Below are 14,770 nucleotides of genomic sequence, written 5' to 3'. Positions count from 1 at the left end.
CTTTGGAAAGAAGACTTAGTAGACCATAGCAAGGCCTTGACCTTCAAGTCCTTTACAGTACATCTTCTGTAACTCGTGAGGCCTAAACCCTAGGGATGGATGAGTTATCAGGTTTTTGCTAAGTAATTTCATATAGATGATGGCATTTTCATACATACCCCCTAAAGGTTCAGACCTGGACACCTGTTTGCTTTGGCAAAAGTGTGGGCCATGATTTTATTTATTTACTTAGGAGGACCTTCATCATTGGTGTCATGCTCCAACCTTTGGAAAAGACAGTAACTTGGTCAAGGAGACACAAGTGATAAATGGCAGAGCTAGGATTTTCACCTGGCCCCACAGCCCATTGCTGCCTGTATTAAAACACAGAGAAGGTGGGGATGGTTCTGAGGAGGTGATGTGGTTAGAGGGCCTCCTTCGGGTGGCATTGAACTCGTGATAATGGTGTCCTGAAGCAGGACTGTCTCGCTAAATGGATCTCGCACAGCAGGACTGGCAGCACTGTTCTTTCTGGGCATAACCCTGGAGTACTATATTTAAAGATAAAAATGAAAACCAGCAACTGTTTGCCTCTTTCTGGTAAAACCTTTTTAGTTATATACTGGGAAAGTCAGACCATTAGAAAGCACTATTATTCTTAACACCGGCAACACACATGCACATCCCTTCTCTTATCTCCACCAAAGGTGCAGTTGGCTGTTTCAAAGCTTTGTCATTTGAGTATCAGATTCAGCCTCCTTCCCCAGGAAAGCAGAACCAAGGCAGTGTGGACCGATTGCAGGCACATTGCCTCTGGGAGAGGCAGCCCATCACTGGCGGCTCAGGGGGGCTGGGGAAGAGAGAAAGCAGGTGAGGGGGATACCTTGCAGTAATTAGGAGCGCCAGCACTTCTTCCCCGATGCCCTCCACGTCCACCACCAGGGCCAGCTCGTATTTCTGCACAGTGTTGGAGCATAAGGTCACCTGGAAAGGAAAAGGTGAGAAGCGGCTCTTCTGCAAGGCCAGCCCTCCCCCTACGCAGCGGGGAAAGGAACAGAGGAGGACCACAGGGGGAGTACGGCTTCTAAGTACTTTGTTATGGGATGTATGGCGCTTTACATTTTTAGCGGAACAAGTTACATTTCGGGTTCAGGGCCTGCTGAGTTTTTTCAAAGGCCAGGTTAGAAACCAAATGGCTTTTGGCACAATAGGTTTGCTCATTTCTGAGAAGACTGTATCAAAGAAGTCATACACTTGCATCAGGGGAAAAATTACCCTGAAGGATGAGCCATATCAAACAAACTTTAATCACTCAATTTAAATTGTTCTCTATGCCTCTGGGCTCTGTCAATTATGAAAATTCAATACACCAATAAAACAGTATAGCTAAGTCTCTCTTAGAGAAAAATAAATGAACATGACCATGTCAGTTCCAGAAAATGGCATAAGGAATCAACTAGATAATTTTTTGTAATATATTTTTTTAAAGCTATACTTTTTAAAAAAAAAAAGATTTAATTTACTTATTTGACAGAGAGAGAGAGATCACAAGTAGGCAGAGAGGCAGGCAGAGAGAGGGGGGAAGTAGGCTCCCTGCTGAGCAGAGAGCCCCATGTGGGGCTCGATCCCAGGGCCCTAAGATCATGACCTGAGCCAGAGGAAGAGGCTTTAACCCACTGAGCCACCCAGGCACCCCTAGATAATTTTCTTTTTAAGAAAAATCAAAATCTTGGGATGCCAGGGTGGCTCAGTTGGTTAAGCGTCTGCCTTCAGCTCAGATCCTGATCCCAGGGTCCTGAAATCAAGTCCTGCATTGGGCTCCTTGCTCGTGGGGAGTCTGCTTCTCCTTCTGCCCACCGCTCCCTCTGCTTGTGCTTGCTCTCTCTCTCTGACAAATAAAGAAAATCTAAAAAAAAAAGAAAAATCAAAATCTCGTCTCTCTCCTTTACTCTCCATATTCATCATTAGAGCAAAAACCAGGAAGCTCCAAATAAAGGTCTAGTCAAGGACAATATGTGCCCAGTATATATATTTTACCCTATGTTTTTATTTATTATTGTGAAATTTTACATTCAGGCTGTTGAAGTCTTGTCACAATATTTAATTGCTTAAGATGATTTGTAGTGGAAGAGATACTTCTAAGTGGGGAGAATAGCTTCTGGCAGACGTGAAAGCTTTTCTACCTATAAATTATGTATGAAGGACTAATTAGAACTTTTTTCTTAGTTGCAAAGGGAATCACTGGATGCAAATTCGAGTCTACACAGACATGGCTGAAGTATAGTTCAGGGGCAAAAGCTGAAGCTTGGAGAAAGTTTTTCCAAATATAAAAGGGAAAAGAAGATGGAGCCATGGATTTGGAAAGGAAACTTGTCAGATTCAGGGAGAAGTAGCTGCCCCCACGTGCAGAAGGGCCTGGAGTGAGGCGGCCTTGTTTCTATCCAAGCTACGGTTAGAAGGCAGAAAAATAAGAAGTTCTGGCAGAAGGCTGCTAGATGGATGCTATGGCTCCTAAAATCTTCCAGTGCCATGTGTGAAAGGCACAAAGAAAAGGCAGGTAATGTGTAGGCGGTTTGCAGCAGCATTTCATCCTGAGAAAGTCACAGCTAGGAACTGCAATCATCTGAATGGTTGTGTCCTCCCTACCCCGTCCCCCACCCCCAAACAAAATTCATTATATTGAAATCCCAACCTGTAGTGTGATGGTAATTAGAAGGTGGGGACACTGAGGGTGATTAGGTCTTGAGGGTAGAGCTCTCATAGGAAAGCTCCCCCAGAGCACCCCAGCTCCTCCCACCAAGCGAGGACACAGGAAGTCAGCAGTCTGCAACCCGGAAGGGGCCCTTCACCAGAACCCTCCCATTCTGTCTCCCCGATCTCAGACATCCAGTCTCCAAACTGTGAGAAATAAATTTCTGTTGTTTATCAGCCTCTCAGACTTGAGTGTTGGTAAAATTAGCAGCCCAAGCCAACTAAGTACCACACCCCGGAGAAGTTGTAACGATATATAATATAAATTTCATTAGGTCCATGGAGAAGCCCTTCGAAGAGCCAAAAAGTCCCAGAAAAGATTGAGGATGAATGGATCCATGGTGAGATATTATAAAACATTTTTTTAAATGTGAGGGGATAAGGCCATAGCTGAATTAAATATTCAAAGAGAAAATTACCAACCTTAGCTATGGAAATCTTACTTTTTCTTTCCCAAAAAAGATAAAATAATCTCAAGTTAGTAGCCTTCAATAATGCTAGACCCAACTATTTGGAGAAGCAAAAGTCAGTGAGGGAGGAGAGTAAAACCTTTCTCAGTCAGCTGTGAAATAATTCTGCTGGTGGCCATTACCAGAGAGCATCACACCGTGGGTCTAAATATAAACCACTGTGAGGAATATCACATCTACACTCACCATGAAGCCCAGATTTATATTAAAAATCTGAATAAACTGGGTTATCATCTGGGGCACAAATCTGGACCTATAGTGGTATAAACGATTAGATTCCAAAGGAAAGTAGGACTTAATTATCAATGAATTCTTAAATCTTTTACTATTTGTACCCATGAGTGTACTGTCTATACAGAGCAGTGGTTGTACTACAGATCGCTAGAATCCATTGTTCTGGTGAGGGCAGTGTATCTAGATTGATGGAAATCCACTAGGGCAGTGTCAGTTCTTTTCGCCCGATATATTTGTATCTGGTTTCTTTGGCCCCGGTAGTTTATTGCCTTAAGGGCCCACCTTTCCATGTGAATTAGGGTCACTGTCTCCCACTGATGGTGGGCATGTAAAGCACACCTTAGCTGTGGCCCTAATAAATATTTGAGAGTTTGGCTCCTTGCCCATATGTGCTGGAAGGCTGTGCACTTTACCCTGATAGCGGCAAATCCTTGGGGGCGAATGGTGCCACTGCTGGGAGTGATGGTGAATTCTTTTGGTTGCACTATGCGTATTTCGTCCTTGTTCCAAGACGGCATTTTGTAGTCTGAATACTGGCAACTTGAAATGCTTTTATGGCCATCACCATCCCCAGGGACACGCAGTTTGAAGGTCATGGGGACCAAGGAGGTATTATTGAGGGAACATATCAAGGTATGAGGGAAGCCTGGAAAACAAAATGTGAGGTAAGAAGTAAGAGCCCCACTATAGCCTCCCTTGAACTTCAACCTTGGCTAGCATTGTCAAAACTCTCAAATGTCTATGCAGCTCATTGCAACGTGCTTAACTCCACCTCCCACTGACAGTCTTCAGTCGTCCAACAAACGAATGCATTTCTTTATTTCTCTTTCTCCCTCCCTTCTTTCCTTCCCTCCTTTCCCGCCCCTTCCCTTTCCTTTCCTTTTCTTTCTTCGATGAATACTTTTATACACTTACTATGTAGCAACAATAGACATGAAACTATGCCTTGATGTCCATCCAGGTCCCTCTCAGAAGCAGCCTCTTATTACCTGTGTGGTGACTTGCCCTCCAAAAGTATATTTTGCATTTAATTTTTGCATAGAATATAGATTTTTTAAAGAAACTGAATCATATTTGCTCTTTTTATTTGCCGGTGTGTTAAAGGAGAAGCCTGTGTGGTTTTCCCCGCTGTGTCCCCGCTGTGTGACCTAGAGCCTGCCAAGACATTATATAACTCATCCTGGACCTGTCTGAGGCTCACGCACTCAGGGTCGATGACAAAAAATCGAATAATAGCCTCTCCTGAGAGAGACTTTACAAACTGCGTTTGAGCCAGCCAGAGACTGCCATATCGGCTTTTACCTCCCTTAGACAAAGCTACTTTGTCATGTTAAATCTAGCCTTCCTACATTCAGTTCTGGGAGACTCCTGGTCCTTTTCTAAGAGATATGGATCCTCCTTGTCTGGCAAGCTATAAACTGAGCTCTAATTTTGGACTCCTGAGGTGGCCACTGTATCTGCCACCACTTTCAGAATGAAACGAGAACAAATATGCGTATTTCTACTAGATGCCAACACTACTCTTTCCACCTTGAACCCTACTGCAGTAAAACACAGCTGGTCTCGGGGCTAGTTCCTACGTCACTGCAGGGGGTATTGTGACCACATCTGCTTCTCCAGGTCCCCATGACTGAGCCTTTCTCGACACATCAGGGCTGCTGGATGAAACACGTTTCTATCTCCTTTGTGATACCATCTGACAATCTACTTGGAAGAGATCTGTTATGGAAAAAGAATTGCCTGATTAAGTGGACTTGAAGGGTTCTCTTGGCAATTCCAGGGGAACTGCTCCAAAGTCAGTTTCACAGTCAGGTATTGCTGCATTCAACTCCTGAGCTCTCCCAGCAAGGATTCTTACAATTCTAGATGCCTCACCCTTAGTCCACCTGACCATTTAAGGGAGAAGCACTCTTACAATGTCAGGTGTGCTCTGGAAATAGTTTGTGTAAGGTTTCAGATGGGTCCTTCCAAACAACCGGCTCAGACTATTTCCCTGAAACTAAAAGTTTTTTCCGAGAATAAAGCCAGTTATAACCTTCTAGCTAGAACAATTCCTTGCATAACTATCTGTAGACCCCACACTGCTTGTTAAGGAGACAAAAGAAGGGATGTTATTTTATTAAAGACTGCAGGCTCATTACGAATACAAGTGCTACCCCCTGGGCTTCTGCTTGCACCAACTCTTAATACTATAGGGTGTAGGGCTTTCCTCATGCTTTCTATGATTTTTTTCTGCTAACCTTTGTAAGACTTTCTATAATCATTGCAATTAAGAGTCTAAGAGACAATTACAATTAATTTACAGCCTACTTTATACCCTCCTAAAGTCAACTTAAATATATATTTTTTTAAGATTTTATTTGTTTGACAGAGAAAGATAGAGAGATCACAAGTAGGCAGAGAGGCAGGCAGAGAGAGGGGGGAAGCAGGGTCCCTGCTGAGCAGAGAGCCTGATGCGGGCTTGATCCCAGGACCCTGAGATCATGACCTGAGCCGAAGGCAGAGGCTTAACCCACTGAGCCACCCGGGCACCCCTAAATATTTCTTTTTGAGTGAAATATGACCAGTTCATACCTGGACCATGGAAGATAACTACCATGTTGCTTTTTAAAAATCCCTATATTTATCCCAGCAAATTTGTCCTCAGATGTTAATTTCTCAGACCAAATTATCCAATGGTCAGATCCACTGAGTACCTGAAGCCTTCTAAACTCCTTATTCTCATTTAACATGTTCTTGTAGCTCCTGAAAAATAGTGAGTGTACAGATACAGACCCTGCCCCTTTGGGCCTATCATCTGGCATCAGTTGTTACTCTTTGATGAATCTGAGGATTTATCAAAGCTTCAATGTTCCTTCAGGGACAATCACCACCCAAATTCTATAATCTGATTCTCTCATGCTACTGTAGCTTCAGTCGATGTAATTATTAGATATGTCCTCTAACACCCAACTCTACCATTAAAATATTTATAGCCATACTTTAAACATTTCAGATGCCAACCAACAGGACTAATACCTCTCGTTTACTTCAGTATATTAATAATGGTCTAACACGATCAATCTCAACAGGCCCTGATGCCAAATCTAGAATCTTTGTCTCTAAGCAAATAAAGGCCCTGTCTCTAACACTAACCTATAACAGACACCTCTTCAAGAATGGGCCTTTGTGCCAATATAGGGACAATATTACCAAATCTAGTTAGCTCAATGTACTAGCCAACACTCCAAGTCTCTGCAAACCTTGTTTACACCATCCAATATGCCAGTCATCTTGGAAGAAAACTCTTCCAGTCCCTGGCTCATTCCTGTAACAGTTAATTTCTCTTGCATCTGGAACTCTATGCACCTTTATTATTCTTTCATCCCTGAGCCAATAACATGTTTACCTTTGTCTGCCCCATCAAAGCACTAATTGCACACTTGAGATAGTAATCAGGATGGATGAAACATCATGGATGATGTTTCTTTGTGATGGGAGGCCAATCTTTCTAGAGAAATAAATAATGATACTTTCAGTAGGAGTCATGAGAGAGCTCTAGTTCCAACTTCAGGACTTAAAAATATTATCATAAAATAATTTTGAAATTTGTATCATAAAATTATCTCTGACTTTGGCTTTTAGGGTGCAGAATCCAAAAGCACAGCCATGTAGCTTGAATTAACTGGCCTAACTGGTTTTGAAAATGTAATAGCCCTAGATGTCCTGTTGGCAAGCAAAAACGTATGTTTTTGATAACATTTTCTGCCACACTGCAGAGAAGATTAAGGAATCTATATCCAGACTAAAAGAAATGAGACTTGAATTTTGAAGGTGGACTTAGGAAGGATAACTTTTCCTATCTCAGCCCTGAGGAATCTTAGGTCATGGGTCTGCAGTGTCTTCCCACCTCTTGCCTAGCTGCCTTATTACCAAATGGCCCAATAAGATGTCGTACAACAAAAGAAAAATAAGCTGTTCATAATTTTCACCTAAGCTAGTTACCAAAACTTCTAGCTGGACCAACCATGAGAAATAGCTATTGATTATTATCTCTATAGCTCAAGGAAACAATGAATTAATTGCCCAATAATGGCCTTTCTTGTATACTTAGGGATAACAACAGACCAAATGGAAGACATTAATGGGGGAATAAAAACCTACCTAGCTTTAGAGCATGCATACATGGTTTTATCTACTGTGTCAGCCAGTAATTAAGTAATTCACCTCTTATTGTGGATCAGCTTGCCAATATCAAATACAGCATTTTTAATAAATCAGTGGCATCTTAGGCACAAACATACACTTCCTGTTTGCCATATTTTGTTGAAATGTACTATTAGGGGCTTAGGTGCTTTTTAAATTTTAGACTCAGATATTCTTGGGGCTCAAAAATTGGCTTATCATTGGTATAGTATTGACATTAACCTTTCAGCGGTGAACAGTGAGACAGCTTCTAGACAATGAATCAGAATGAGATTCCTTGGAATGACTGAGGTGCTTATTTAGATTCTGCTTTCTGCCTCCAAGGCAATATGTAAGTGGGCACATTTTCCAAATATTCCGTGTTAGAGTTCATATTTAAATGCCTGTGGAAGGACATGACGCTGTCATGCATCAGTTACCCACACCTCTCTATGGACCCAGGTGAGCTGTGTGGAGGATAACTGCATAGATCTTTGGGTAAGTAATTCACCTCTTATTGTGGATCAGCCACAATTACCCTTGAGAGAGTATGTCTGTCATAGTTGGCCATCAGACAATTTTCAAGTTATAGGTCACTTTTACTTCCCTTCAAAAACTCTATGACTTAAAATGCATAATAAATTTGTAAAAGTTTCTCCAGCCATTTTCATATTCTATAGTAATTAAGAGACATTGAACTCCATTTATACAGATTTTCTTACATGTTAGGAAATGTTAAGTGTTAAAGCAACTGATAAAGGAATTATGAATCAGCTTTTTGTAAAGAAAAGATACATTGTGAAGAAAAATTTTCCCCCAAGGGCCTACTTGAGACAAAAGAAATGAAAGTCAAAATGGAGGAAACAAAAGAAAAATGGAAAGGACTGTGGAGTATGGATTCAGACTAGGGTTTCTCAGCCTTTTCTAAATTATTATCACCTCCTCAAAGAACCACTGTGATGAATTAATTTTTCATGAAATCAATTCATTGAACATAATTTAAGTTAGATTAATTTCTCCCTAATGAGAATATTAAATACTAAGGAATAAGATTCTGTTGGATAGGACTGAACTTTGGAGGACCATAAACATTGATTGGATCTATGCTTAAAAAAAAACAAAAACAACCCAAACAAACAATTTTTACCCCTTTGGGGCAACAGCACCCCATTCACTGTGCATGATTTAGACAGATCTCATTTGAAATACTCATTCTGCCACTGCTGTGTGACCATGGTAAGTTATTTAACTGTTCAAATGCTCAGTTCTTCCAGCTCCAAAATGGGGATCCTAAATAACATCTCCTCAAAGGACTTCCAAAAGGTTTAAATGTAGTACTATATGTAATTCACTTAGCAGTGATTAGAATATAAGATGGAACCAATAAATGGAAACTTTCACTGCTAATGCTGTGATTTTTTATTGGAAATGCTGAGACAGGAAGAAATGACTCAGGGAAGTAACTGAGCAAGAAGACAACACAAAAATACAGACATCTTCCATTTGGAGTGATAGAATACCTGAGTCAAACCACCACTGAATTCACTTGAAACTTGAGAGCATCTCTGTGCACAGGTTGCTGTGTAGCCAGACTGGCAAATCAGAATCTGAACATAAATAGAGTGTTCAGGGGACGCCTGGGTGGTGCAGTTAGTTGAGCAACTGCCTCTTGCTTTTGGCCCAGGTCATGATCTCAGGGTCGTGAGATCGAGCTGGGCACTGGGCTCCCTGATCAGTGTGGAGTCTGCTTGAGAATCTTTCCATCTCCCTCTACTCCTCCCATTTGTGCTCTCTCGCTCTCTCTCTAGAATTTAAAAAAAAAAAAATTCTGATGGTAGATAGGTAGATAGAGTGTTCAGAACATTCAGATAGGAGTGTGAAGTCTAAGGCTTTCCATTTTTCCACTGCTGGAAGAGCCTGGGTGACTACAGCCTGAAAGCTCTTAATGCCTGGAACATGGTGATAACTTCCACATATAAATGGAAATGACATCAAAATGCACTGCTGCAGAGAAAGGAGAGAATATTCCTAGACCCATTCAGCTGCTACTTATTAAAAAAATGATAGGAGAGGTTCTTTGTAAACCCTCCTCCTTCCATGTAGAAGGAAAACTAATTCCACTCAATTTTTAACTTCAAATGGAAAAACACTCACCAAAGGAAACATCACCAAAGTGCAGAGCAGGAACGTTAAAATGGAAGGTAGGTCCAATGACGCAGCCTCTGGAAGTAGAAATACAAATTAGGAGAGTGGATAGGGAGTCCAGTGAATTCAGAGTAGCAGTCATGAATCAGGGAGATGGTTAAGTCCAAAAACTGTAAAATGGCATTAAATCAAGTACAGAATCTAGCACTTAAACTTTGAGGTGATGGTCTATCACAGTGGTTCTTAGAGTTCTTTTTCAAGACTCGAACCACTGGGTTTTAGCAAATGTTGCTGTGGTTAACTTATCACCAAATTCCTACCAATGAATGAGGCAGAGCAGACACCACACCAAACCAAAGGCACAGAATATTAATGTGGATAAGATACATATCCATAGCTCTATCATGCTCTATCCGTCACCCCCTGCCCTAAGCAACCACAAATCTATTCTCATTTCTCTCTTTGGTTCTGTTAGTTTATCCTTCACATATCTGGGGGCTCTGCTGTTTGGTGCATATATGTTTATAATTGTTATATTTCCTTAATGGCTTAACTCTTTTGTTACTGTAAAATGTTCTTTGTCTCAAGTAACAATTTTTTATTTTAAAGTCTATTTTGTCTGGTATTAGTACAGCTTCCTTTTGGTTACTGTTTGCCTAGTATATCTTTTCCCATCCCTTTTAGTTTCAACTTATTCATATTTTTGGATCTAAATATAGTTTAATTGTGTTTTGTGGGTTTTTAAAAAACCCATTCTGCTGATCTCTGCCTTTAATTGAAGTGTTAAATATATTTACATTTAATATAATTATTGATAAAGTAAGATTCATGTATTATACTTTACTCCTTGTTTTTTATATGTCTTAATGCCATCTCATTCCTCTTTTTCTCCATTATTGCCTTTCTTTATGTTAAATGGATATTTTCTTAGTTTAGCCTTTCAATTCCCTTGTCATTTCACTATGTTTTTTAGTCAGTCTGGGAATTTTGAGAGAATGGGCAATCACATCCTGAATTTGGAAAATTTATTCAGAGCCAAAGGTTAAGACAGTAGGATTCATGCAACAGGAATGTCTAACAAACTCAAATTCGGCCAGTCACTGTACCTAATATACAACCTTGCATGTAGGAGGTACTCAAGAAAAGTTGGAATGAAGGGGTGCCTGGGTGGCTCAGTTGGTTAAGTGACTGCCTTCAGCTCAGGTCTGATCCTGGAGTCCTGGGATCAAGCCCCACATCAGGCTCCCAGCTCAGTGGGTAGTCTGCTTCTCTCTCTGACCCTACACTGTCTCATGCTGTCTCTCATTCTCTCTTTCAAATAAGTAAGTAAAATCTTTTGAAAAAAAAAAAAGTTTAAGTGAATACCCAAAATACACATGTATTCCTAATAGAGTTGCAATGTGTATGTATGTGGGTCAATAAATGCAGTATTAATTATTAGGCTGCACTTAATTAGAGAGCAGACACTTGAAACTGGGATGGGTTTTCTTATTCAACCTGAAGGACAACTGGTCTGTCTTGGCAAGTATTTTCCTTTTTCCTACATGAAAAGTAAACTAATGGTTATTTTATACTATATTATTATATATATTATTCTTGCCCTCAAATAGGGTGATTGTTTTTTTATCTTAAATATTTGTAAGAGCAGAGTTTTAAGGTTTTGTCTTCCCCATTTTGGATGGAGGCCCATCAATGATGCTGGATGTTGTGGAGGATACTCAAGAGGCTGAGTGATACCTCTTGAAGTCAGGAAGTTGGAGGACCTTATTCAGTTGGGACTTTGAAGAGCTGATCTCCTGGAGCTTACTGAGGACCCTCGAGGATCAGACAATCTCTGAAAGGGAGACAGAGGTTGCATTTGCAGTTTTACTCTCCCTGCTTCTCCAGATAACCACCTCCATTGCTTGTCATGAAATGTGAATTGTTATTGAGGTGGGAGGTGACCAAGAGCTCACATAATGTGAAAAATACTCCTGCCCTCCTCATGTTCTTTTTATCACTGAAGGATGTCCACCGTGGGCCAGGATGAACATGGTGCATCTTCTTGAAGAGTAAATGTTATTCAAATATTTAGAAAGCAACACTGATTTTTTTTTCAATTATCACAAACACAGATGTATTATGGAAGAAAATATAAATGCCTTCTGAATGGTTCAGATAAGTCTTGAGACTTAAAAAAAAAAAAGTTTATGATTGTGCCAGGCTCTCTCAACCTGAGTAGCTTAAACAACAAAAATTTATTTCCTCATAGCTCTATGGGCTGGAAGTCCAAAATCAATGTGGCAGCAGGGTTAGCTTCTTCTGAGGGATCCCTCCTCAGCTTGTAGATAGCCATCTTCTCTTTATGTCTTTATAGGGTGTTTTCCTATCTGTGTGCCTATTCTTAAAAGGACAGCAGTCACATTGTATTAAGGCCCACCCACATGACTCCATGTTACCTTAATTCTTTAAAAGCCCTATCTCTAAGTACAGTCCCATTCTTAAGTATTGGGCATCAGAATTTCAATATAGGAATTTGGGAAGACACAATTCACTCCATAACAGGGACTCTTAGGTGGAAGAATTGAAAGAAGTGGCAATAACCTTTAAGCTTCTCTTGAGATTCTGAATTTCCAGTAGATATTCTGAGACCAACAAATTTTCCTAGGATTCTTCAGACCACAATGTCTAAGTTATCCTCAGACCCTGAGGGAGACCTACAAGTAACCATAATAAGAGAGACTGCCATCGTAATTAACACCTGTTGCTATGAAAATCCAAATAGGATCTGCAATGTATTCTGAAGACATGATCTTTCTAAGCACTGGAAACCAAAGTTGTAGACTGCCCAATGGGTTGGTCATAGAGTACTTTTTTTTAAGCCCCAAGGGCAAACTCTGCTATTAATGATTTTCAATTATCACAAATAGCTGGAGAAGCCATCAAAGGACTTCTAGCACAAGAGCTGCAAGTCTAGCCTTGGATGACTGATGCTCTAAGTAGACTCTTTTACAATATCTGGAGGTATTATAGGTATGATATGAAATTTATAGATAGATATCTAGATATAGATATCTATATCTATAGATCTAGATATCTATATATATAGATAGATATGAAATTTAAAATTTTTCCTTAAAATAAAAATGGAAGATGAAAGTTTAGAGAAATGGGGTTAATAACTAAAACCTGGTCCAGAAGATCATTTTATCTAGATGTGATTATAATGATTTTTCCCCCTGAATATCCTACAACAGAGAATAACTGGAAACTAGCTTAAAGTTTTAAGTCCTTATTTTATAAAGCTGTAGTTTGTAGAAAAAGTAGATCCTCAAAAGCATCTTTATCCACATTACAATAATAAGCTACACATGCTCAATATGTAAATGCCAGTGGAAATTTAAAACATTCCATTATTTTGATGTGTTCCTACCAACAAAGACAATTATGGACATCCAAGACATGAACTGGTATTGAAGTTTAAGAAAGCAGTAGATAAAAGCTTCAGTTAGCTTCCACATTAGTTATAGATAATATCTTACCTAATGGTCAATTTCACAGGCTCAGGGGAACCATTGACATTGATCAGGAACACTTCTTCAAAGTGCCCCAAAATGGCAGAACTGAAAGAGATCTGGACTGCCTGGACTCCATTTGGTTCGATGATGCCTTCCCTGGGGCTGAAAACAAAGCAGGTCCCCAAAGCTGAAGTTGGAGGGATCACGTTGAAGAGGGCGTCAATGCTGCCTTTGTTGGATAGTATTGCCTATATCAATAAAAAGCCAAGAAGGCAAAGACAGAGCATGGACATCTGATTTATTTTCATATTAACATGTAGCTGTACTGTTTAATACCAACACAGAGAGAGCTGCAGGAATTAAAGCCAGAGAAGAACTCCAGGGGAGAAATGAACAGTCTTCTGCCTTGAAGGTCTGAAGATAAGAAACCCAATGAAGAAGTAATTTTGTGTTTTTAGTATCCTCTTTGTAACAGAGTTGTCGCATGTACTATAGTCATGTTATAAATACTGATTGTAATTACATCTACTGAAAAGGATCCCTAAAATGCCTTTTTCTGATTCTCTGTAGGGTAACTGAGGGAAGGTGGGTAAGAACTACCTACCCCCGTGTTCTTAGTGTATCCTGGAAAATGTGGAGACATCGCTGTGGATTCCAGAGGACAAGGATTCTCTTTGTTGTGCTATTAGATTTCATTCAATTGGGATACTGTCACTTCAAACTCTATTGCATGGATACAACTCTATTGTTCTGTGACACTTGTGTAAGCAACTGTTTTACTACAGAAAAGTTTCATTTCTATATACCACAAGCCTGTATTTGCTAGGTGTGTGTATGTAAAAAGCTCATGCCTGGCATTCAGAGTTGTCCACACCTGGCTCAGTCCATCGCCCCCGCTCCTATCTTCCGAGGGACCTGTCTGATGAGCCTGTGCTTCAACCACAAAGCTCTGTTCCTGGGCTTCTAAGACAGTCTCTATCTCTTGCCAGTGCTCACACCTGAACAGGTGAACAGCATGTTCTTCTGCTTACATACTGCCTTCGACCTATACTCAAAGCACCAAGGAGAAACAGCACAGGAGATCAGGAAGAAAGGTACAGAAAGGTATGCAGGGCAATGTCAGGAGCCTAGAAGAAGCAAAGGGAGGAGAATTTCCAGAAGGGGTTGAATGCGGGCAGAGCTGAAGGGGAACAAACTCAGAGAATGTCACAGATTTTTGATTTTTAATTAAAAGCCATCCCTTCCCTTGAAGAAGAAAGGAACTCCAGTGGAGTGTAACTGCAGAACCCAGAGTCCAAATGTTCAGGGAGTGAGTGGGTACGGAGGAAATAGTGGTTGATTATTTGAGATTCCTGTTTGCAGAGGACTAAGGGTGAGGAGCGAGAGTGGGGGTGGCAAAGTTGCGGCGAGTATGGCGGAGGAGACCCAGGATATTTATACTAAATGGGATAATGCATGCTCACTCCCTGGTCCCCATGTTTGTTGGAGAAAGAGAAGGGGGCTAGGTAGCCCAGGGAGTGGGGTCTGGGT

At 40.6% G+C, this 14,770-nt stretch overlaps 1 protein-coding gene across 5 annotated transcripts in view; it reads right to left on the bottom strand.

Moving 5' to 3' along the window:
• Window positions 1–14,770, bottom strand: part of HYDIN (HYDIN axonemal central pair apparatus protein) — a 379,729-nt gene that overhangs the window by 193,606 nt on the left and 171,353 nt on the right. For all 5 annotated transcript variants that reach the window (XM_032326077.1, XM_032326076.1, XM_032326075.1 and 2 more), the window contains 4 exons: window positions 13,265–13,488; window positions 9,753–9,820; window positions 3,848–4,080; window positions 863–963 (listed from right to left, as the gene is read on the bottom strand). In XM_032326077.1, coding sequence (XP_032181968.1) covers window positions 863–963; window positions 3,848–4,080; window positions 9,753–9,820; window positions 13,265–13,488 — 626 coding nt within the window. The remainder of the gene's footprint in view (window positions 1–862; window positions 964–3,847; window positions 4,081–9,752; window positions 9,821–13,264; window positions 13,489–14,770) is intronic.

This window comes from Mustela erminea, chromosome 19 (genome assembly GCF_009829155.1).
Source record: "Mustela erminea isolate mMusErm1 chromosome 19, mMusErm1.Pri, whole genome shotgun sequence".
NCBI classification, from domain to species: Eukaryota; Metazoa; Chordata; class Mammalia; order Carnivora; family Mustelidae; genus Mustela; species Mustela erminea.
Note: the sequence above shows the minus strand (reverse complement) of the source record. Positions and strands in the feature narration are given on the sequence as shown.